This window comes from Athene cunicularia (genome assembly GCF_003259725.1).
Source record: "Athene cunicularia isolate RWA chromosome 18 unlocalized genomic scaffold, athCun1 chr18_part1, whole genome shotgun sequence".
NCBI classification, from domain to species: Eukaryota; Metazoa; Chordata; class Aves; order Strigiformes; family Strigidae; genus Athene; species Athene cunicularia.
In genome coordinates, this window is record NW_020799123.1 from 4,548,121 (window position 1) to 4,573,124 (window position 25,004).

The 25,004-nt window shown below is 52.8% G+C and overlaps 1 protein-coding gene across 4 annotated transcripts in view; it reads left to right on the forward strand.

The window, feature by feature from the left end:
* Window positions 1-25,004, forward strand: part of SEPT9 (septin 9) — a 139,726-nt gene that overhangs the window by 80,436 nt on the left and 34,286 nt on the right. For all 4 annotated transcript variants that reach the window (XM_026860935.1, XM_026860936.1, XM_026860937.1 and 1 more), the window contains one exon: window positions 3,503-4,162. In XM_026860935.1, coding sequence (XP_026716736.1) covers window positions 3,503-4,162 — 660 coding nt within the window. The remainder of the gene's footprint in view (window positions 1-3,502; window positions 4,163-25,004) is intronic.

Consider the following 25,004-nt stretch of genomic DNA (forward strand, 5'->3'; position numbering starts at 1 on the left):
TCAGATAATGGAGATGGTTCATGCAGTGAACCCTGGAGGTCACCAGGGCTGTCTCTGTATCCAAAGCTTGTTATTGGGTGAAAAAAAAATAAATCCCCACACCACTTGGTATTGAGAAATTTACAGGGGGATGTTCATTAAGGAAAGATGCTTGCCCAGGTTTCCTGTGCTATCAGGTTCCTTGAGAGCATTTACTTTCAAACTGTTCCTCCAGACACATCTGTTGTGAGGTTATTAGGCTGCTTTTGTTGAAGGGAATAAATGGAGACTGAGCTGGCTGGCTGGAGGTGTGATGAGCTAGTGTTAAAAGCCTGATGTGGACAAAACTGAGGTCCCGTCCATCACGGAGCTGGCAGTGCCTGGCCAGGCCGTGTCCTCTGGCTTTGCTCAAGGCTGGGGAAAGGCTCCCCATCGGGTTGTCCCTTCCACTCCCTTTGTTTTCCTGCAAAATGCAAACAGGGCTTGACTGGTACATTGTTTTAGACTTGGGATTTTTTTGAAAAATTAGTTCAAATGTTGTCTTCTGTATTAAGGGTGAGATGGAGAAAGAACATGACTGTGCTGGAGAGCCTGAGCTCCAGCTCAGTTTTGGAGACCTGAGAGTTATAGACACAGTCAGAACAGCTCTCAAGTGTGGGACTTTTCTTCTTTTTTTTAATTAATTGTTCAGGAGGTGTTGAGAACTGAGACTTAGACACAGATCTGCAGTGCATGAGGTGTGCCAAGCACAGACCACGGGGCAAGGATTGCTGCAGAGAGCATCTCTCTGAGAGAGAGCAGTGACACGGCTGGGAGGGCTCCATGGTATTCAGAAAACAGAACAGATAAAATGGAGGGACGAGGTCTTTATTTTTCTTTACTGCCTCCCTCCCTCCTACCAATGTCTGAATAGTTTTGAGATTCAGGACAGACTGTTTTGTCACTAAGTGCCCTTCATGGGGCCCTTCCTGAGCTTTACATGGTGGATGTTATGTGTTGTGCTTTGGTGCTTTCCTCTGGAGCTGTAAAGTGGCTGTGCTAGTGTTCCCATCAGGAAACTGGTGATATTAATATTAACTGATGATATTAATATTAATACTGGGGTTGAATTGTCCTGTGCACCCCTCCCTGCCCACGCCAGCCAGGAGCCCATCCCAGGCACCCATCGCTTCCCAGCTGTTCCCATGCTGGGGTCTGAACCACACCTGGGGACAGGGGTGTGTGTCCTGCCCAGGTCTGTCTGTCTGTCCCTGAGCATGGAGGGGCTCCTGGGAGGGGTTTTTGCCAGGTCACTAATATGGAGCATCCTGGGGAGGCTCCTGGTCGCAGCCTCTGCTGTACCCATTCTGGCTGGTTTTGCAGCCTTGCATTCGTATTCAGCAGTTTTGGGGCATTCCCTCCAAAAAAAAAAAAAGAAAAGCAACCCAAAGCCTGACTTTAACTCCAGTGCGCCTCCTCATTGTGTGGCTTATCCAGCATGTGAGCTCCAGGTCCGAGGGTCTCGCTTCGCTCACCACTTCCTTTGGGACCCCCTGGAGCTGCTGCCAGGGGACGGGGCCATCGCTGTCCCCAGCCCTGCTGTCCGGGATGGAGGCACCACATCTGCTGCCTGCCTGGAGCAGGGGGGTGGCGGGTGTCCGCAGCCGCCTTCGCAATCTGCTGGCGGAGCAGAGCCGGGGCGGCTGCCACGTGGACACCCCCCCGTCCCGTCCCGCCGGCTGGGCCCAGCCGCGCCAGATGGCTCCTCTCCGCCGAACGGATGTGTCCGAGGGATGGAGGGTCCCCAGCTCCCCAGGCCCTCTGGCCCTGTCCGGGGGGTCAGAGCAGCCCCGTGGAGCAGAGTAGGTGCTTCCTGCACGGTGGCTCTTCTCCAGCGCCGCACCAGGGGTGGGTGGCCATCCGGGGAGGAGGGAAGGCTGTGCTCCAGCCTCTCCCCCACTCCTGGCGTCCTGTGCGACCTGAAGCCCAGGTTTTTAAAAGCTAAATCTCACGGGTATTATCCTGTTGATGTAAAGGATGGGTCGACTCATTCCTGATACTTGTGCTGGTCAATAGCAGCGTGGCTGTCATCACGCTGAGGTTGTCACCACACTGGCTCAGCCTCACCTCGTGGATGCTCCTTTGGGACCCCAGGGCTTTGCTTCATCCTGCCCTGACCCCATGCCTGCCTGGGTGCTGCGTATGGGCAGCCCGTGGCATTTGGATGGGATTCAGCAGCCATTCTCTGTGTTTCCCCCCTTCCTATGAAGTTCAGCCTTTTATTTCTACCTTTTGTTTCTACCTGGTTGGCTCCTGTGTGGAGCAGAGCATCTGGTGGGCTTAAGGGCATGTACTTCTTTAAAGAGGACGGGCTGGAGTAGGGTGGGAAAGGCTGTGTGGGTGACACGTGGATGTCCAGGCATAAGCCAGGACATGGTCAGGCAGCTCCTGGCCCTTGACTGCATGACTGGGATGGAAGCATGGATGGACGCTTCCTTTGGCAATGCTTTGTGACCCCAAGCTCAGGGTCTGACACCAGCATCCATCAGGTTTCCTTAGACGCCCTCCTGGCTAGGGGGATTTGGGGGTTTCACTCTAATGTAGCCTGCCCAGCCAGGGAGCTGTGTGTGCTGAGGGGGACCCGTGTGACGGGCAGAGGGGAACCACGGGCACTTGCCCAAGTGGTTCTCCACTGTGTGGGAGTGACCTGTGTGTCTGCTGTGCTGCAGCTGAGAGCAAGGACAGATCCTGCACAGTGCTGAGGCTTGGTGAAGACAGGATTGCTGCCTCTGCAAGCGTAAATCAGAACATTCAGTTTGATGTTGCATCTGTCTCTCTTTGGCTTCTAACTTCTCAGTTGGTAAAATGGGGATGACAGTATTTAGATTTTAGGATGTCCCTAAGACCTCCCATTCAGTCCCTTCCTTGTATCGGGTTCTCATGCCATTGTTTTCAGAGCACTTCAGTCTTTGGCTCAGGTGATCTCTAGCTTTGTTTTTAAGGATATGAGCTTCTGTGACTGCCACCTTTGGTTTTCTTGCTGTATTTATATGGATTTGATGCTCTCCTGAGATTTTTTTTTCCCGTTCTCAGCTTGTATTTGGCTGGCAGTGCTCACCGGGAAGCTGGTGTTTATGTGCACATCCTTTGGATGCGAGAGGGAAAGGGAGGTGTTGAGAGTGTTGAGAGTTGGATCTCTGGCTGCCTCTGAGTCCTGTGCCGTGCTCTTCTCTGCCTTGACATGATGGGACCCTCTGCTCCCCTCTGGGCACACGTCGGGTGTGGGTAGGATGGAGAGCAGTGCGGGGATGGTTTCTGCTCTGGGGTTGAATTTTTTGGTTCTGATTCCAGTTTTGTTACTGGATTTGTAACTTGTCTGAAGAGGCAGGTCCTGGCCCTCAGTCCCCACCTGCTTTAAATGAGATTATGAACCCTCAGGTGGAGGAGCAGAAATAGAGTTATGACCAGGCGGTGCTTGTAAGAATCTCTTGAGATGCTCAGGTGGTTGGTAACTAAATTCTGATCTCCTTTTCATGTTTTTCAGCTCTGAAAAGATCTTTTGAGGTTGAGGAGGTAGATCAGTCTTCAAATTCCTCCACCCCACAAAGACGGACCCCAAACCCCCTCCTCAGGTCCACCGTGTCTAGCTCTACACAGAAGTTTCAGGAACTTGGTGCCAGGAATTCGGAGCCATCCACCCGACATGCGGACCCCACGGGCCAAAGATCACCCAAGCCCCCTCTAAGGAGAGTGGAGATCTCTGGACCCAAACTGCCCGAGCCGGTGTCCAGAAGAACAGAAATCTCCATTGACATCTCATCCAAGCAGGTGGAGAACTCCACCTCAGGGTTGTCAAGGTTTGGCCTCAAAAGAGCAGATGTGCTGGGGCACAAACCCCCCGAGCCCACCCCAAGGAGGACTGAGATCACCCTCGGCAAGCCCCAGGAGCCGGCTCTCCGGAGGGTGGAGGCGCCGGCATCAAAGATCCCTGAGATGCCCCAGCGAAGAGCTGAGACAGCCAATGCTCCTGTGCCCGACACGCCCACCAAGCGCGTGGAAATTCAGGTAGCGAAGGCTGCCGAGGTCCCAGCCCCACCGGCGCGGCAAGTGGAGAGCTCGGAGCCTCCCCTGGCCAGCCAGCCTCCCCAGGCAGAGCCAAAGCCGCAGCCGGCGCTGATGGAGAGCCCACCAAAGAGAGAAGAAGGTGAGTACAGCTGCAGGCAGCTGCCTGGCTGAGATGCTGGCTGATACCTGCCTTTGTCCCTTGCTGTGGGCTCAGGGCCCACGCAGGGGTGCTGGCTATTGTGTGCTGCTCTTTCGGCTCCGGTGGTGATGCTTTTTGAGGCTGGTCTTGAATCTGTAAACATCTGAGCAATGTGTTTACATACGTGGCTGCTCTCCCTGGATTTATCCTGGCTGAAAAGAGCTGTCAGTTTGAAAAAAAAAAAAAAAAAAAAAAAAAAAAAAGTTAAAAGCCTGGGTGCTTGCAGAAAGTGACAGTTCTGCCAGCTTGGACCCACCCGCCTGTGCAGCATCTAGAAAAGCCTCTGAAATATTGGAGAGGCGGTGGATGTGGATGTGTTGTTGTGACGACTTGTTGTTTAGTGTTGTTGCTTATGGTTGTGGGGCAGAAACCACCTCTTCATTAGCAGGAGTCAGGATTTTTTTTGCCCTTGGAGCCAAAATTTAATAACATCATGGACCAGAGCTGTTATTAAACTGGAGCCCTGGCTTATATTAGCTCTATCTTGTTTTTGATTAATCCCATATTAAAGCCAGCCTCCCTCCCCCGCTAGCCATCATTTATTCTCCCTTATGTTTTGGAGATCTTTTTTTCCTCTTCTGGTCTGTTAATTATTTTTCCATTCCCCATCACCCACGAGCTCTCTCCTGCAAGGGATGCAGCAGTTGGTTGGAGGGCACCACCTCCCCACCCCACCCTGTGCCTCTCTCTGGGGGTTGTGGGATGATGTGTGGTGGCCAAGCCAAGACCTGGGAGGTCCGTGCCTTGGCCCCAGGGATGGACCATGTGCCCTTGTCTTTTCCTGCTGTGGGATGGTCCCTTGCTCCTGCTCCATCTCCTCTCCCTGGGCGCAGCCCTGCGGTCACAGGGCAGTAACGCGTCTGTGGAGAGGCCAGGTTTTGGTGTGTGCTCATGGTCTAAGATCAAGTCAGGAGTCAGTGGTGGAGCTGATATCAAACCCGTAAGACTGGAGTGGGTTTCTCTCGCTGTGCATGTGTATGGCTTAGGTGTGGCTTTTCTGAGCTGGGTTTTAAAGAGTGGATAAACACCTCTGGCAGGTAGCAGGTTGGAGCATGGCTGAACTCCCAAGACCCAGCCCAATGGTGGTGTTTAGCCTGGGCCTCCCTTATGGGCTCTCTGTCCCCAGCTGCTGTGTGCAGGGTGCTCAGGCTTGTCCTGCTGGTGGGGCTGCTCTGAGCTTTCCAAGCTCTGAACCGCAGATAGTTGGGCACTTTAAGAGCAGACCATCTCAGCTGCTGAATCCCCCAGCTGCCTGGCACAGGGGAGGGGGAGAGCTCTTTGCATCGAAAAGGACTCCAGAAGCCCAGGACAGCTGCTGGGGATGAATTTTACCAAAGAGCCCAGCTGTCTGAGGTCTGCCTTGCAGAGCAAACCAGCCCTTGGTCCTGGTACAAAAGGAGCTTTCAGTCCAAGAAGAGCCAGGAGACAAAGTTGTAGGGGTAGGGAGGGCTCTGGCTCCTTCTCCCTCTGTGTCAGCACAGATGTACAGCCCGGAGTTGCTGTCAGAGCCTGTGTCCCCTCCCTGCTCGTCCCCAACCTCCCCCATCGCTGTGACTCAGGGTTGCCCCGGGGTTACTCTCACACAGGACCCTGTTTCAGGGCACTCCTCCCCTCGGTCCACAACGCCCACCCGGGGTGATGCTGTATGGGTGGATGGCCTCCCTCCTTGTTGCTGATGTAAGCACGTGGAGGAGTTCTGGGGAGGCTGCACCCTCAGGGAGCTGTGTAGATGGGTGCAAGCACGTTGCCGATGCTTTCCAGCTCCGCTGCAGCTCTGACCCCACAACAACCCCCCAGTGAAACTGTTGTCTCCCTGATGTCTGCAGCAGAGACCATGCATGGTGTGAATGTTCCCTCTTGCTGCTCCCAGGGTTTGGGGCACCCTGAGAGATGCTCCTGTGGCACTGGACACCCCTCAGTCCCATTGCTTGGTGACTCTCTGGTGCAAACAGCTGAGCAGGGGATGCAGGCAGCTGCCTCCAGCTGCCCTCAGCCCTGTGCTGGGACTTGCCTTCCCCCAGCTGTCGGGGCTCAGCTGCCTTGCCCATAACCCCTCATCCTGCTGCCGAAGGTATGCAGGAGAGCGTGTTGTGCAGGAAGAGGCCGGTCGAAGGAGAAAGGCAGTCGCTGAGAGCTCGGCAGTTCAGAGCAAACCACAAAGGAAAGGAGTAATTACAGCACTGAACTTCATTAGGGCGGTGTTGGCTGGTGGTGTGGGCTGAGCCTGCTCTGGAGCCGTGGTTCTCAAGGTGGGACGAGGGCAGGAGGTGTCTTTGTGGGGCAGAAGAGCAAGAAATATTCCTTCTCATCCCTGTTCTTCCTTTCCAAGGCCTCATGCTTTCCTGTACTCCCTGGGAGCATTGGCTGCACTTCTGTGGGTTTAATGTTGAGTCGGTCCATTGGTAGTAGGGAGATGGGACATGGGTGTGCGTCACGGGTGCGATGTACCACTGCACATGGAAACGTGATGGGATGACCGGGCGATGTGGATTACTGTAGTCAGAGTCATGCAAGAAATCTGAGCAGGGTTGTGCAGTGGGCGTAGGCAAGGGGAGAATATGCAAAGGACAGAAAGAGACAGAAGCAAGTAAAAATAAGCAGGAAAAAAAAAAGGTGAGGGAAGTGCTGTTTCTGAACCCTCAGCCTCAGACACTGCAGGAGTCTGTCGTCACTGCGTAGGACTTACCAAATCTTAATATCTAAATACGAGTGCTTATGGGTTGTGATAACCTCTCCTGAGCTCCTGCCGTGGCAGTGGTTCACCCTCAGCCCTGGGTGCTAGCCCAGGCTGGTGCTGGTGGCCGAGCCCGTTCCTTTCTTGTGTCGTGGGGCGGGTCTGAGCGGGGTGCACGGTGCTGGCACCAGCGTGGCTGGAGCTGGTTCCTCCCTGCAGCACCGCGCTGCGGAGCTGGCATGACGGAGGGCTGAGGCAGGGGCTGTGCCCCCCCGCCTGCCCTCCCGCTGCCTTTGCCTGGCACCTGGGTCCTGCTTTGATGACCCTTGCTAGCAGTGCAGCCAGTGGGGTGCTGGCTTGCTCAGCCCCTGTCACCTCCTGCTTCTGACCCTCTTCTCCCTGGCTTGTTCTGGGCAGTGGCTTTGCCTGGGATGTCCCCCATGGCCCTGCCACACTGGCCTCCTTGCCACTGCAGCTGAGTGAGGCTGCCCAGGAAAGGAAAGTGGAATCATTATGGGAGCAGCCAAACTTCAATCAGAGACCTCCGCCAGCCCTTCAAAAAAGAGGGATCTTGATGGCTCCTCTGGAGCTGGATGTGGGACACATGAATCCTCAGGAAGAGCCACATTGAGTCCATCATGGCTAATCCTGCCGCGTCCTACTGCCTCATTATCCCCTGTTGCTGGCGGTTTGCATGCGTGGTTGAACATCTTGTTCTTCTGTTGTTCTTTTTGCCTTGCAATGTGGTGGTGGTTGGATTTGGAGGGGGGAAGATGTTGGCTCCAGAAAAGTTAATGTTTTCTACTTTGGTTTAATACTCTGTCTCTGCTCCCCCCCAAATCTGAACCTGTTTGTATCTGGGAGGCTCAGTTCTGGGATCTCAGGTGATGGATTAGAGGTAATGCCAGATGAGAAGTGAAAGCCAGGTTGATCTGATGATCCTTTTTGTCTCCACACAAGCTGCAGAACAAGCAGGATGACATCAGGAGAGTGAAGCAATTCAACTTTTTCACTCTTTTTTCCAGCCTTGGACTCCTATGGAAAGCCTTTCCTTTAGAACTTGCTATTTTAGAGGCTCCCTTAGAGTTGAGCTAAAATTTTAAAAAATACAAAAATAAAGAAGAAAAACTTTTAGATCAACTGAGCTAATATATATTTGAAAACTAGGGACCTGTTGCTGTGTGCTGGGGAAGCTGTGATGAGGGCTGCAGCCCTGTGCCCCCCCCCAAAGCCTCCATCCTGCCATGGATGCCCAGGGATGGAGAAGTAAAGCCACCCGAGCCTTGGGGTGACTGTTCTTCTGTGCTCTCCTGCAAGGGTGATGCCGAGCATGGGGCTGGGCTGCCTTCCTGGAGCTGGGGGTTAGAGGGATTTGGACAACTGTTAACACAGCAACCCTCCCTGCAGTGAAGGGGCCAGGGCTGAGTGGAGATGCAGTGAGTAATCATTTCCAGCTCCCCGAGCAGCACAGCAATTTAACTGTACAAAGAGATTAAAGCTGTAGGGAAACATTTCCTTAAAACCAGCTGACACATTTGAGCTAGATTACGGGTAGTCTTTTTTTATTGTTGTTATTAACGGCGGAGTGCCTACAGCCCAAGATACCAAATGGAGGGGCTGAGTGGGAAATGCAGAGTCCCAGTTTGTGAACTCAGGTGCCAAAAACGAGATAATCTGGAAAAATGGAGACCTGCAGCAGTGGTGGCTTGGAGTGAAGGAGCTTGTGTGGGGCAGACGATTGTGTCCCATGGCGGAGATGCTGCTGGATCCGGGAGGCCACATGCCCGGCCTCCTGCCCACATGGGGAGGGCAGCGGGGGGCCGGGTGCTTTCTGCTTCCCCCTTCCCACCCTGTGCCTGTCACTGGCTCTCCAGTGCACCTCAGTTCCTTTTGCAGTGTATTTTGGGCACAGAGGATGTCAGGAAGGAGGCCAGGTGATGTAGGTATGATGGTACTTCTGCTGCACATCTTTGCCCCCCAGGAACGCTGTTCCCAAACTCATTACATCGTGTTCAGCTCTGGTCATCTTGGCATTAACGTGTCCCCTTCTTTGTGTCTGCTGGACACAGTTTATGTGGATGCCATCCTGGTCCCCTGTGGGGGCTCCAGCCACACAGGGTGTGCCCTGGGCACTGGGGCTGCCTGACCCCGCTCTCAGTGCAGGCAGCCAGACCCGAGTGCAATCACAGAGAATTCGTTTGCCCTGTTGGAAGTCCCTGGGGACCCGTAGGAAAAGCAGTGATCTCCCCAGTGGAGGTTCTTTATGCGAAGAAATAGTTCCCCATAGGAAACCTTATGGTTTCCACTTCCCTTCCCTGCCTCACATCATTTCGGACCAGGAGAGGGCAAATTGTGGATGCTGAGCTGCAGAGTCCTCCCGGCGCTGGGCTGAGGACCTGGCAGGTCTCTTCCGTTGCTGGGTTGGTCTGTGGGGTAGGTTGTGCATCAGTGTCATTGCTTCCTGAACCTTGCAGGAAGCATCTAAGGCTGAACGTGTCTCTGGAGAGGTCAAAGCCTCCTGTTCCAGGCAGAAGGTGACCAACTGCACGGCACCTGTACTGCTGGCTCTCTCCAGGCTCGTGGGGTCTGTGCTCATCGTGTTGGGGTGTGAGCCCTGTGCAGCTGCAGGACCCTCCTGGCTCTTCACCTCCGTGCACACAAGCCGGGGCAGCTGCTGCCTCCAGACAGCCCCTGAAGAAACGTGGGTGAGCGCTCCTGCCTGACGTTGGATTTGCGGATGTACGAGTGATGCTGGCAGCGATGGGGAGATGCAGCCCTGGCTGAGGGTGGTGTGTATGAACCAAACCCAAGACTTTCTCTGTTTATCTTTTGGTATCTGCATGTCTGGAGCCCATGGCAATCGTGCTGGGGAACATGTTCCCCGCCCATAAACTCCCTTGGCATCTTCAAGCTTTCTCACATTTAAGTTAATCATCCTTCAGGCTGATAAGGCAAATAAAATCCGTTATCTTGACCAAGATAAATTAAGAGTTTGCTTTGATCTCCTGCAGTAAGGCCTGGCCGCTCATTTTGTGACTTGTCTGCTGGGGGAGGGAAGCGATGGCAATGGTGATGAACCTTCTGTAGTTAAGAAATAATTTTCTTCTAAACTATTTCTAGACCTCTGTCCCTGCCTGAGATGTTTCTGTTGGCCGGTAGTTGAAGGGACACCATAGGCTGGGTACGGTGCCAACTCTATAAACTGTGTAAGAGGACTTGAGGAACCAAATGGAGATTATAGAGAGATAACTTTGTTTTGAGAAGATCAAACATCATTGTGAGCAAAAAAGATAATTTGACAGCAAGCCAGTTGTGTTCTTTACTCCTCCAACAAACAAACAGGCCCACAGACACTTTTGTATTGTCCAAGATGTTGTGACGAAGCTGAAGTGAATGTGGCTATAAATGGAAGAAGCAGCTGGTCTTGGACTGCAGCCTGTGCTCAGACTTCTTTGGGCCCAATTTTTCTTACATCTGTTACAGGTTTTAAAGGAGGGACTTGGGGAGAAGGCTGCTTTCCTTTGTGTTAGTTGAATTTGGGCCATTCATTTTGTTGGTCTTCTGAATGGGTTTCTGCATAGAAGTTCCTGCATTTCTGAAGGGTCACATGCATAAATATTTCACTCTCTTGAATTGTTTTGTTTTATCTTGGCATGAAGATAGTACTGGACATATTGAGAGACAAAGCTAGACCAAAGGGTCTGGTCGAAAACATTTTGTGAACAACAAATCTTTGCAGATGTTTACGCGTTTATGAAAAGCAAATAATTTTAACAAGCCATCTAAGGTTGCTGTGCCAGGTCAGGAGTGACAGTGTGGGGATTTTCAGTTGCTTGGCTCCTCAGCTTGTATTGTCTGCAGTTTCTTCTGTGTGGAAACAGTGTGTTGATTTTGCATAGCAAAGGCAATTTGTACAACAGGGATGACAAATGACTGAAACGAAGCATTCTTCAACACCTTGAAGTTCAGAGGTTGTTGATGCACTAGCAAATACCAGCATAACCTTGGATTTACGTTTAGCTTTTCCACCCAAGAGTGGTGTCCAGGTTGTGTCTGAGTTGGGTGGTCTTAACAGCCTCTGGTGTTCTCTGAATTCTAGATCTGCAGATCCTGTCTGTGTGCAGCTCTAGCGTGCTCCCTGGGTAGTGTTTCCAAGGAGTCCCAAAATATTTAGAGGGAACTGAGCACCTACCTCCTTTTGCCTCTGTGAATTCAACTGTTGTCCATCTGTGAGCAAGGCCTTTGCAGGGAATGCTCTCGGTGAATCCCTTGCACACAGCTTAATCCGTACGTCCTTCATGGCGTTCACCCTGTCTCACTTGAGATGTCTCCACTTGAGCTAATTGTCTGCATGTCTCCCTTAGGCTGGTGTGAATTGTGTCCTCAAAGGGTTTATTTTTCTCTGCTGAATGTAAAGAGTGACCGTGCAATCAGTTCAGCTGGACATGCCTCCATTTGGGTGAGACAAATTTTACTCTTCTGTATTATTTCCAGAGTCAGAGATGGAGGTGAAAAGGGACATTGCAGCACGACAGAACTGTGCAAGCTACTAATCCCTTGTTATTAGTAGTGCTTGACAGTCCCCCAGCAAGCCAGTCCCCTTGTGTCAGGTTGTTCTGCAAACAGGTCACTGTGGACAATCATTTACTTAAGTGCATGGGTCAGACTGTCTTTGATGCTTATCAATAGTACTTTTAACTTTTTATGATGACTGTCTTCTCCCTTCTCTTCTTGCTGTGCGTGGAGTGAGATACGCATTCCTTCCCTCTCTCAAAGAAAAGCTCAACTGTGGGAGATCTTGGGGAAAGAAGATTAGATGAGAATCCAAAAGGGTATGGTGCCTAGGAGGAGAGGGCAGTGATAAAAGTTAATGATACATAAGCTCTTGAAAGGAGCTTTCTCAGTTACAACTGTATGGTCGCTCACAAGTCTGAAATTGTAGGGCATGCTTTTAATGCCCGCATGAATGCACCTGGGCATATTTCATGTGTGATGGGTAGATCTGAAGGGACTTCACAGGTATTGCCCTACCCAGTTTGGGCTGGAGCCGCTGCTTGTGCTTACTTCCCCTGTGTGTTATGACTCTGGATGGGAATTTTTGTTTACTCTGCTTATTATTTGCTCCAGTCTGGGAGGCTGTGCTGCTTTCTGCTAATGCACCAAAGTGGTTGTGTCCTCTGAACCCTTCTCTGCATCTCCGGTACATGGAAGTACAGGGTGAGTCCTTGGTTACAGTCTCTGCAGCTATGCATGCACAGGCTCAGGCTGTTACGGTGTAGAGGTTGCCGTCCGCCGTCACATGCGTGAGGTACTTGGGTTGTTCACTAGCAGCTCACTCCCATCTGGAGTGGAATAAGTTCAGGGACTTAAAGCCAGAAAAACACTGGGAAGATGACAACGGGTTGTATGGCAGGAGAGCCTAGTGAGGGTCCTGCTTTTGCTGTTCACTTGCTTGTTGTCCTGGGTGAATCCCTTTACCTGCTCCATTTCTCCTTTTGTAACAAGGAGCTGGTGAACGTGGCAACATGCCTCAGCTTTGGTCCTTGCATTGAGTCCTCTCTTCTTCAGGGTTCAGCTAGTGATAAGGAAATGGCTGGTCCTGGTCATAGAGGTGCTGTGGGGTCATGCAGGGTGGGAGAAGCTGCTCTGCCCAGCTTACTGGAGTGGCTCTACAAAGAGAGAGGTGCTCAGCTGTGCAGGAGAGGGAGGGAGGGTATCAAATGGTTTCTGTATCAGAACCTTCTTCAGTCTAATCTACTCTTCGGTCTGCTTTCTCCTAAATTTGAAAAATCTGTCATTTGGAGGGGAAAAAAGGATTTGGAAGGCAGACTTTGGATATGTGGGGAGCAGATGTGGGGATGGATGCTGCCTCTGATTTATGAGCAATGGAGACTGCTGACACTGAGGGAGGTGGAGCAGACACAGGCAGGCTGTTTGGATGCTCTTTGCCTCATGTCTTCCTCCCCTGCTTCCATCTTGTGCAGATTGGAAGGAGAATTGAGATCTGGACAACCTTGGAGTTGTCCAGATTTGTCCTGGGAAGAAGGAGTAGATCTGAGCAGCTTTTCTGATAAAACATAATTGTTTAGACAAACTCTGGCTGAACTCGCTTCCTCCTGCAGCCCAACGTGCAGATAAAGAGGGTGGAAGTGGGAGGCTGAGTTCACAGGCTGCTGAGGCCTCCCCTAGGGTCACGCCACCCCTGAGGTCCCCTGTCCACCCATTTTGGTGGCCTTGGAGAAGACAGCAGGATGCAGTTGAGTGCTGAGGATGATGCCTGAGGTAGTTCAGTGCTCTAAAATGTGGTGGAGACCTTGATAGTGCAGCACATCAGTGCTGGAGCAGGGAGACACTAGTGGTCCTGGAGGTCAACGTTAGATCCATCGTGATTCATCAGCAGAGGACGGACCTCGGTTGCATGTTTCTCTATGGGATGTGAATTTGCTCCAGCCGTGCTCTCTCCAAACCTGGCTGTTGCGGACGTAGGATGACTAGGCAAAGCTGTGCCCTAGAGCCCTAGAGAAACTCCTATTTGGAAATAATGAGACAAGCAGGACTTGGGTGGGATGTGGCCACAGGAGAGATGTTGTCATGCCCTGAGTGGCTCCTACTGAGGTCTCCAGGAGTTGCGTTGCGTTGTGGAGTCAGATGAAATCTGAGATCATGCCATAATGCTGATGCTCCTCCTACCATCCCTTGGAGAAACAGTCCTCCTTGCCCTACTTTGTATAGTAAATAAAAGTTTACTTACAACCAAGCAATGTACACCCTGAGGTTGGGAGGTGAAGGGTTCCTGTTGGACCTTGAAGGAGTTCTGGGGTTTCCTCTCTGCTTCGTGGCTTTGGTTCCTGGGCAGAAAAATCTTGCAAAAGAGCAGCTTTGTGGGTGGGAGCTTGGTGAAGCAGAAGCCTTTGCATGGGCCCTGGGGCTTGGCTTTGTTTCCCTGTAGAAAGGCCATGTGTCTGTGCATGTCACCTGGAGAAGAAGAGCTGGGAGGAGATAACCAGGGTTCATGTGTGACATGTGGGCTGGAGCAGCCAGGGACAGCAGCAGGCGATGGGCTGCCATCCATCTGCCTCCCTTCTTGGCTACCATCATCCAGCATCTCCCCAGAGCCTGTGTTTGTGTGGAACCCCGGGGGATTTCTTTTCTTTCCTCCTCTTGGGGCTGAAGCTAGCCCAGGTGTCACCAGCAGCAGTGTGCCCTTGCTCGTCCTGCCCCAGGGCTCTCCATCACCATCTGGCACGGCCATCCCCTCCCCAGCAGTGCCTGGGCATATCTCTGAAGCTCAGACTGTGCAGTAAAACCATCTTCTTATTTAAATCCCCATTAGGTTATAAAGGAAAGCATTAAGGAGGACGGGTTATGAAAGAGAGGAGCAGAGGAGGAAGTAGTGAGAGGAAGGTCTGGTTCCGCTGCCCTCCTGGCCCCATGGCTACCAGCCCAGTTCGTGATGCATCTCCTCTGTGAAGCCACTGTGGTAGCAGAGGGGATCCCCAGGCTTGTGCTGTGTCTGTCCTTTGCTACAAAGCAAACAGAAAGGAGAGTGTTACCTTCCTCCTCCTCCTGATTTCTCCTGCTTGCACACTCCTACTCTGTCCAAATGTCTTCAATCTCAGTCCTGCTCTGTCCAAAACCCCCCGGGCAGGGTGGCCAGGGTCCTTTTCTCTGGAAAAGGGGCTCTCCAGGCTGCTGCACAGCACAGCCTCGAGCAGGGGGAGAAAGGATGGGGCTGAGCGGTGGCTGCTCCTTGCTGAGAGGGTGACATGGGGATGGGGCTGAGCTCTGCTGACCTGGGTCTTTGGGCTTTCCAGCTCTGCCCTGGCACAGCCTGAAATTGCTCCGCAGAGTGGAGGGAAGGGTCTCTTTGGACTTATTTCAACCCATTTGTGGGACAGACTGTCTATGGGATGGTTATTTGAAGAGCAAGCAAACCAGAACCATTGTTTGGGCTCCGCTGGAAGAGCAGAGCTGGGAAAGCCTCAAATCACAGACAGCAGAGACAAGGGGGGACATGGCTCTGCCTTTCTGCTGGGGAACAGTGCTGCGTCCCTTGGGAGGGACACGAAGAACATTGTTTTGAGTTTCTGCTTTTCCTCCTTGGTTTTAGACATACAAAATTAATTTTTCTCTTCATTGCCTGTGGCAATATTTATTTTACTGCTCTATGGCAGTGGGGACTGGATAGGTTTCACAAACTGAGTTTTCCCTCAACACGCCCCTCCTCTGATTTCGCACTTCCAGCTGCCAGGCTTGGTTTTTAAACAGCTTTCACGGAGGCTGAAAATGTTTGAAGGGCAGAGCAATGCCTTGCAGGAAATGGCTTAAACTTCCTGCTCCCAAGATGGTGTGAGTGTTAAAACAGAACTGGAGAAATATTAGACATCCTACATCCGGCACAGCAGAGGAGAGCGACCCTGGGGTGACGTGATGGAAAGCCTGTACCCTCCCACTGCCTGCGCCTGCCGGCTTCCGGCAGGACGAGGGGCCCTGCTGGTGCCCCCCCAGCCCCCCCCACCCCTGACTTTGTAGGGGGAAAAATGGGCAAATCGTTTCCTGCTCCACTGGGCTTTGCGGTGTTTTGGTTTTGTGGGAAATTTGTGGGGAGAGCTGGTCAAAGGTGGGGGGCAAAGCGTCAGCAGAGTGAATTTCCAGTAGAAAATGAGAGTGGCGAAGGCACTGGTTTTGATGAAATGTTTGCTACCATGTTATCTGCCATTTCTAGCCCAAAGTGAAAGGCAGAAGTTTAAAATAGATGATCAGGATCTGAGTGGGTCCCATTTGTTTGGGGCTGGAGCGGAACCTTCCGCATGTGTCAGCGGAAACCACGTTGAGTTATTGGCTTAATCAGAGGCAATTTAATTCTTCCAGCCCGGATGATATCCCACTTCGTGCTAGCTGAGCACCATCTACCTGGCCAGGCAGGGAATAGCAGCTGTCTGTCTGTCTGTCCAGGACAGAGGTGCACAAGGGCAGAAGAGAGATGAGAGTATCTGTGTGCAGGCGGCGTGGGGAAGGGCAGGCAGTGAGGAGGGGAGGGCAGCGGCTCTGCAGGGCAGGGTGATCCTCGCTGGAGCTCTCTGATGGGTGTTGCATCTTCAGATGTAATTCAGTTTGCTGGGGATTCCCGCCCTGTTATGGAAAGCTTCTCCAAACCCATTTGTTGGCTGGAGCATGGATATTTAGGTAATTTTTACTCAAAATGTTATCAGTTGGCTAAAAAATGCTTATGCCATGTGGCTGGGAGCCCACAGCTGCAGTGGAGGAATGAGGTGGGAGCTGCAGGCAGAGCAAGCAGGGTATGGTTCAGAGCTTTTTTCTGCAGCACCTTGGCCTGGTCTGAGCTCACTCACACTGTCTTCTCCCTAACATTCATTGAGAATCATAAAATTGCTCATAATGGAAAAAATAAATTAGACCTCTTAGTCCCGTGCTGGGACTGAGTCACTTTGGGAGGTGTTGTTCCAGCTCCAGGAGCAGAAGTAGAGTGTGTGGGTGCCCTCTCGGGCGGGTTTCCCATGAATGGAGCATTATTCTGTGCTCCCAACGTCCTCCTCCCTAGCTTTCCTCCTTGACCCCTTCTTTTCCTGCACCATTTCACATGGGGTGGTGGGACCCCTGGCCGCTCCGCAGGAGCGAGGATCAGGAGGGGTTAAGTGCCACCCTCAGCAAGCAGCTCTGTGCCTGGGGAGGTTGGTAGTGTGGATTGCTGATGCTCACCTTTCACCATGGCACATAATCCCTCTAAACCTCCAGCAGCACAGCCCTTGGGGCTGGAGTTTTGGCTAGGTACACCCTGTGTGTTTTTCCAGATTTTTCCATGGGGAGTTTTTCCCCGGGAAAGCTTTGGCCAGCAGACTAGGGGGAGGGGAAGCTGAGGCTGATTTAAATCCCCAAAGTAGTTACAGCTGGCTGAAAGCTGTGTATGCAGCCCAGTCGTACATCAGTGGTGCCCACTGTTCTTGCACAATGTGCTGGGGCTGGTTAAAGCTTCGTGGGGGTGTGAGCCAGCCCTGGTCCTGGCATAGCTTCATGGGGGCAGGAGTGGACTGGGTGGGCTGGTTGGGTCTGCAGGACCAAAGGGGCAGGTAGGGTGGCTGTTTTGGGGCAGAAGCACAGTTATTTGCCTCAGAGCCTCCCTCATTTGCCTACATGGCTTTAGCACTGTGCAGGGACCAGGAGGATGGACACACAGGACAGAGAGGGGATGCAAAGGCTTTGCAGTTCCAAATGGTGCTGGGTCGAAGCCTGCTGCTGCCCTGTGCACCCATCCTGGATGGAGCTGGTGAAGCAGATACCCACACAGCATCCTTGGGTCCATGGGGCTCCAGGTGTCCTCCGGGAGTGTGGATGGGGAGGAATTCTTGGGAAAAAGAAACATCCTTCCACAGAAGTGTCCTGGAGCCCTTCAGGCAATTCAGCATCCTCAGTTTCTGCTGAGCAGCTGTGGTGAAAATGTGGGTTTGCAGGAAGGAGCAAATGCCGCTGTGTAAATTGCTGTGTGGTTTATTTATTTTACTTCTTCTTGGCTGACCCCGAGGGTCCCCCTCCCAGCCCATCCTTTTGTGTGACTGAGAGCCAACGTGTCCCCACGCGGGATGCGCCCTCCTTCCCATGGCTCCCGCAGAGGGACGTGGAGCCCTGGGGCTGCAGCAGTGGGAGAGGCACGGAAAGGTTTGGGAAGAGTTTTGGAAATGGCTCGTTGAAAGGCTTCATGTGGGGCAGAGGGCAGCTTGTCTCGCCGGGCCACAGGTCCGTAGGGAGGCCAAAGTTGAGCACTCAGCTTGTCTTAAATCTGAAATGAATGGGCAGTTTGGGGCCCAAGGAGTGAGTTTTAGTGAGTCTCTGTGAGACCCTGGAATCCTGCCTTGCCCAGACATTGTGTGCACTGCCCCACAGGGGGAGCGGGATGGGACATCCATTCCACATTGGGTAGAGTGGGGCTGTGCTGGACCAGCCCACAATCCCCAAGGGCTAAACCCAGTCCCCAGACTTTGCCCCTTGAAAGGGCAAAGACTAAGAGAGTTTGGCCTGGTCAAGCTGTCAGAAATTGGTGCTCCTCAGTCCTCAAACACAAAACCTGTGAGATGAGAAGACACAGCTATTTTCATGCCTTGAATTCGAATTCCTGTTTCTTATGCCTTAGGCTTTACCTATTTCCTAATCCTGGCAACCTGGAGGGCTGTTAAAGTGATTATTTTAAGGACACTTTCCAGAAGCTCTGGGGTCTGTGTACTGGGGCTCTAAGGAGAGTCCGGTGGAACGTGGCTGCTGGTCCTTGTTCACCAGCGCACGGGGCGAGGGAGTGGTGCTGAGCTGTGGGGTTTTGACTCTTCTGGTAGACACAGCAGTACCTGGTGTGTAACCTCTCTCCTACTCTCAGGGGGCCCTTGCTGGAGCTAAGGTGCTTTGTGGATTGTTTTGGTGGAGGTCTTGCCAGCAAATGAATTACCAGAGCCATAAAAGACCACAGGATCATTGCAGTGGCTGCTTCTCCAAGCCCTTCCCTTCAGAAGGGTTGTTGCTTAAGCTTTTCTTCCCTCGCATGGTGGAGCTGATTTATTAGGGGGTTGAAGGAGCTTGAGTTGTGCAGTGTCCTGGTGGGATGTGGCTTTCCTTCAGTGAGGTTGGAGACACAGCTGTTTTCCCCATTCCTCTTCATCTGAATAATAAGTTTGCGCCCCAGCCCTTGTGCAAATGATCCCAAACTCTGGATCTGGGGTCTGTTCTTGGAGCCCTCAGTGATGATTTTCATTCAGGATCAAAAACATGAGTGATGGTGAGTGGCCCAAGAGTGTTCCCAGTGCTGCAGAAATGTGGGGGGACCTGGGCCCCCAGGGACATGCTGAAGTCAGCAGTGCGCTCTGCTCTCAGCTACAGGAGGGTTTCAGAAATGAGAGCTCTATCGTGCAGAACCACAAACCTCAAACCTAACAGGGCCCGTGACCTTTAAGAGGCTGTGAGCGTCACAGAGCGAAGCTGCTGCCTTTATCTACAGATTGCAGCCTGGGGAGGAAGGCTGCGCCGAGCAGCGCTTGGCTCTCTACGGGGCTGTGCTGGTTTTGTGGGGTGATGGGGCTCAGATCGGCAGCCGCTTTGTGCTGGCTGTGTTGAGACAAGGGTTTGGGAAGCTGGTGGGGAGCAGAGTGCCTGGTGCATCGGATCCAGGGACACCCGTTGCTGCGGGTGCTGCTTCCCCTCCTCGGGTACTTGTGGGGCACCCAGTGGGACTTACAGGCTGGAGCATCCCTAGCCATGTTCTCCAGTTCTGGTAGGAAATGGAGACAAGGCTGAGGGGAGACCCTTCGTGTCCTGCAGGTTTGTGTCCAGGAGAGTTGCTCTGAATACATCCCATGAAAGGATCTTCTTCCACTAGACCAGAAAGTATGATCTGCTGGTATGATGTTAGGGCAGTGGGTGTTGTAGAGCTAGGGATTAGGTGTGACACAGCTGAGCAGGTACAAATGAACCCCAAAATCCAAATGTGCACCAAATGTGCATGGTAGGTCTGAAGAAATGTTTCTTTTATTCACACCTAAAGCCAAGCTCTGCTTTCTTAGAGGTGACTCTCTCCCCAGCAGCTCCTGTGAATGTTCCTGATGATCCATTGAAGCTTACTGAGTAGCAGCTACCAACTGGGGTGTCTCCACTTCCCCAGTAAATGCAACCATCTGCCTGCCTGGCCTCTGTCATGTGTATGTGGACACCGTGCTCTCGGTCCTGAGTGCTGTTCTCAGTCTACTTACACGTAGTGCTGCGTAGGATGGCGTGGTGATGGTGAGACCTGCGCACAGGTGCTGGGTACATTGTTCCCCACTTGGTATGATTGTGGTGCGGGTCTGCCCCTCTAAACATCTCTCAAATATTGGTTCTTTATATATATATATACTGGAATCTCTTGAGGACCATTACAGTCTAGTTGGAATTAGGTGCCTAAATAACTTTTAGGATGTATGTCTTGGCTCTTCTGTGTCTCTGAACACAGCACTGCCCCATCACCCTGATGTGGGAAGAGCAACAAAAGCCAGGATGTGCCTTATCATGAGGAGTGGGGTGATGGGGGTAGCTGGGGAGAGGGAAGAAGGGGCTACATGTCATGCCGAGGGCCTGGGAGCTCTCTGGTGGAGTTAAACAGCGTTATTAGTCTTTAGAGAGCCTCAGGGCCTGTCTTGGTGTTGGGGTGGTGCTGGATGAAGATGCCCAGCATGAGTGTTTTGAACATCAGGTAGAAGCTTGCATTGCACGTCCAACACCATCAGTGACTGCACCCAAACCCAGCTGTCCTTCAGCAGAGCTTGGCTTGTCACAGCTTGCCAAAGTCTTGCTGCTGTTGTTGGGATCTCTCAGGGGCCGGGACAGGCACATCCCTTTGCCATGTGCATGTGGGCAGGAGCAGAAACACCCACTGGGGAGAGCCTTTTCCAGGAGAGGACCATCCAAGACTGTGGGCCATCACGTGCTTGTTCCTCTGGCCTGCTGCTTTTTAATGCGTGTAGATACAAAAGGAGAGACTTGGAAATATTAACGTGGCTTCCTTCATGTCATGATGGACCCCACTGCAGGGAGACCTCATGTTACAGCTTAGCATGTCTGATTTGGTAGCTAATTTGCTGTAGACCCCTTCTTTATTCAGTAGGAAGAGAGGTGTTTCTCCAAACAGCAGGTTAGGACACCTCAGCTCCAGGCCTGCCACGCTGCCTTTCCTATTTCTCTCTCCAGCAATTAGGCAGCTCGAATCCATCCTGCCCCTCATCCAAACTCCTCCTTGAGCTGCAGGATGTCCTGCGAGATTACTGAGCTCTTGAATGAGGGGCTTTCTTAGCTTGACAGAGGCTGAGCAGACCCCAGAGAGCTCCCGTGCTGGGGGAAGAGCCTGTTGCCAAGTCGTAGGAGGAATTCCCACGTTCCCATTCCTTCCCGCTGGCTGCCAAACACTCGTCCTGTCCACGAAAGCTGATGTATTTGGTTGGATTTAACCTTTGCTCAAAGAAGTGAATAACAGAGATCTTTTACTTTTGGTTTCTGGGTGTAAATTCACGATTCAGTGATGGTTTTGTATGCACAACACGATTCTGTGGTGGGAAAAGCTGGAGGAGAGACAGAGAGAGACTTCACTTGGGTGAAGTTCTTTATAGCAGGGACTGGGAGCCTGCAGAGAGGTTACCCTTCCTTCCTGTTCTAACAAACCCCCCAAACCGGTCTTTAGGTGTCGGCCAGACTGTTTCAGTAGAAACAAAAAGGCAGCCCTGTAGGATGTGGGATTTCTCACGCCCGCGGTTGCTGCAGGTCCTGCCCGGACAGACGGACACACACATGCTCCTGTGCTTTCCCCGATGGCAACGAGCGTGTCTGACTGCAGCAGCGGGGAGCAATGGAGTTTCAGGGAGGGGAAATGCTTTTTTTCATTGCTTCTTTTCATGCCTACAGCAGAAGTACAGCCAGTACTGACTGGGTTTTTTCTGCCCTGGACCCTCTTTTTATTCTCTGGTTCGTCTTCTGTGGTATGAGCCCTGGTGACACCAGTGCTAGCAATTGCCACCAGTCACATAGTCAGCAGCACCCAGCGCTGAGTGGGGTGTGAAGCACAGCCTGGCCACCTCTGTGTGGTTAAGTATGTGGATGACCTGGTTTGGGGAACCTGAGAATAATCCTCTCAGCTCCAAGTGACCAAACCCAGGCAAAGAAGACAAGAGAAAACCAGCAGGTCCTGGTACTGCCTGAATTCATTTCCTGGGTACATCAGCAGGAAGGGTGCAGAGCAGGAAGAAAGAGTGAGAGGTCTCTGAAGTCCCCTGGTGAGGTTTTGGGGCATCATGTAGTTTTACCATGCTGAAGATGCTCCAGCAAATCACCTCCTGACTTGGACCTCAGTATTTGCCATTGAACCTCCACGCTCGCAGAGCTGCAGTGAGCTGCAGAGAGACTTCGCTGCCAATGCTGCTCTGTGGCCACTCTGCACAGAGAGGTGCTCCCCCCCAGAGCAAGCATTGAGTTGTGTGATGCTGGAGATGGACAGGCCACGGTTCTCAGCTCCAGTCGCCGTGAGCAGATGGGCCCCATCACCTTGCACCCAGCAGTGAGCCAGGAGAAGTGTCCCTGATGGAGCTGTATGGCAGGGCAGTGCCTGGCCTCCAAAAAACTGGAATGACTCCGTCTCCAACACGATAGGATTTGGTTCTAATTAAATGGATGCCCATGTAGGTGATCCCGGGGCGCTCCTCACAGCAGGAAGCCCCACAGGGGCGGGGAGAAGCTGCTGATGGAGTGAGGCGCTTGGTTGCGGGGGTTTGCTTTGGAATGGGCTTTCAGCGGGACCCTGGGGAAGCAGCGTGGAGAGGTCAAACCTCACAAGTGTTTGCTGTTCCTGTACAAGCAATCCCCTCCTTGGGCTGAAGCTCCAGGCTAGCAGCAGAGGCAGGGGCAAAAATGAAGTCTTTTTTGCTGTGAACATGTGGAAATCGGAGGCTTGTGACCCACTGAAGAACAGGAATTGGAGTAGTTGCCCCCAAAATGACAAGCTGTTGATTATAAGAAGTGCAGCCCATGGCACTGCAACCAGCCCAGGGGTTGTGACCGGTGCCATAACCCCATGGCCTTTCTTTTTTTTGGTGTACCTATGTAAATCTCTGCTCTCCTAATAGGCCTGCCCTCAGCACTCCCTGAAAATTGCCCAAAAATTCCATCTTGGTGCAATTTAGGATACGCTCCAGCCTGCCCTAAGAACATCTGGTATCTGTGCATCGGGTGATATTAATCACAGCATGAATGCAGCCAAGTGTTAAACGGCAGAGCCCTCCCACCTCCCCCCTGCAAATGAAGGTTGTTTCAATGTTCCAGCAATAAAATTAACCTAGCAGCCCAGGCAGGCGGTGATCTGGCAGGAACAACTGCTGTGTGGGATGAAGGGATGAAGAACTCTCTTAAATGGGCCAAGAAACCATGTGGTCCTATGACTTTTTTAAATCCCTGCGGTGTTTGAAGCTATTTTCTAGTCCTCCTCGTCTTTTGAATCCACAGCCGTTCCTGCTGTGTCTGCAACTGCTCCCTCTCCCCCGGTATTTTGTGCTGAGGCAGTTGTTGTTTTGGGTGTAAATGCTGCTCCCTGTTTCCGGGAAGGTAAACAGCCCTCCCTCGCCCTGCTTTGCTGTAGAGATATCAAAGTGCCTCGTGAAGGGAGAGAGATGGTGTTTCTGTTTTGCACATGGAGGAACGGAGTGGCTGCTGAGAAATGCGTGTGAATCTGCCCATTCAGAGGGTGCTTGTGTTTTTGCTCCAGGACACTTAGTGGCTTCTTTTAATGCTGGGCAATGAGCAGACAGGACTGGCACAGGGAATATTTTTATTCCCCTTTTCCTTGGGTGACCACACGCCAGACAGCGGGCAAACCCCCTTCAGCACCATGGTATTCACGTTGCCCCCAAAGGAGAGCGTGGCTCAGATTTGCCCCAAGTTCCCCAGTTTGTGGCTGAGTTAAAAAACAAAACAAAACAAAAAACAAAAAGAGAGAAAAGAATCAAAACTATGTCTCGAGTGCAGTTGGCGCCTTAACCACCGAGGCTGCCACGCTTTCAAGGGAGGCAGCCCCAGCACTGCGGCATGGGAGGGACAGGGAGGGGGGATAACTCTTGTGTTGTGCTTTGATGTTGGAGGCTTTTACCCGGGGAGAGACTCGAGTGCTTTTCATGTCTGGTGTTGAGGGAGGCAGAGAGCCAGGAGGGATTTGCTTTGCGAGACAGTTCCAAAGGGACTTGAGCAAAACTTTTCAGAAGCTGAGGGGAGACTCACTGGGGCCGCAGCTGAAATAGGTGCTGAAGCATCCTTGGCTCTTGCAGACGCTGGGCAGCGTGGGTTGTCCTCCTCGTAATCCTTGGCTGAGTAAGTCTCTCTGCCTGAGCTCTCCCCAGCCTCGGGGAATGAAAAGTCATGGCAAGGGCTGTGCCGGGCTCTCCCCAGCCGTGCCAGAGGGGAGTTGTGGAACAGGCGAGCTGGAGCCCTGGCTGTGAAATGAGTGCAAGGGAGATTGAAGGGTAAAGAGGGGGAAAACAGAGCAGTAGCTTAGCAAGGGGAAAGTACCAGGGGTGTGATGCAGGCATGGGTGCAGGGGAGCGCTTTGTCAGGGCCTGTACTAAGGGAGGAGGCAGAGCTGGCTGTGCTGCCCACTTGGGTTGGCTGTGGGATGGGGATGTGCTGGGCTGGGGATGTGCTGGGCTGTGTCTCAGCACCGGGGCCCGAGCAGGGAGGGAGCAGGAGAGGGGAGTCACAGCGGCCAGTGCTGGGTCCGGGGGGGTGAAATGGGGCGGCAGCAACCCCAGCATGATCCAGGTGATGGGGGCTCCCTGGGATTTCAGTTCCCAGTGGACTGGAACCCTGCTGTGGGCAGGCTGGGACCCCGCTGCAGCAGGCTGCCCTCACCCAACTCCCACAGCCCTGCAGTGAAAAGGGCCCCTGGTTGCTGGGGATGCCAGGCAAGGGTGCGCACACCGCCTGTGAAAGGGTCTGTACTGAATTGGGGAGCCCTGCCCCAGCCAGGGGGGCCAGGTGTGTGTGTCTGCATCTTCCCAGGTGGTGGGAAGAGGGCTGCTGCAGCCTTGCCTGCCTGGCAAACGTGTGGCTCTATCTGTCGGTTTTGCTGGCTTCAGGGAGATGCTCTTGCATTACTTCCCCTGGGAAACACGTTTCTGTGGCATCGTGGGGAGCAGTGGCCTATGGTCGCCTCTCTCCTCGGTTTCTGCTCTGAAAGTTCGTTGTGAATTGCAGGGGAAGGAACCTCCTGGTGTTTGATGGTCCCTTGTCCTGATCAGCACTGGGGAAAACCCATCTCCCCAGCAGCCCTGTGAGCACTGGTGGGTGGTGCAGGGCACCAGGCCATGGAGGCGGCAGGGAATCCGCCTCTCCCCGGCCCTTTTCTGTAGCTCTCAGTGCCCATGTGGGAAGTGCCCCCCCAAAAGCAGCCTCCTCGTTTCCCCTCTCCCACCCATCCTGCCCCAGCCCCACACAGCCCCCCCAAACTGAGCTGCAGCCTGTGCCCGGGGGACACGTCCCTGCCTGCGCGGGGGGTGCACTGCCGGGGGTGCTGGAGGCACCCAGAGCCTGGGGACAGCCAGCCCC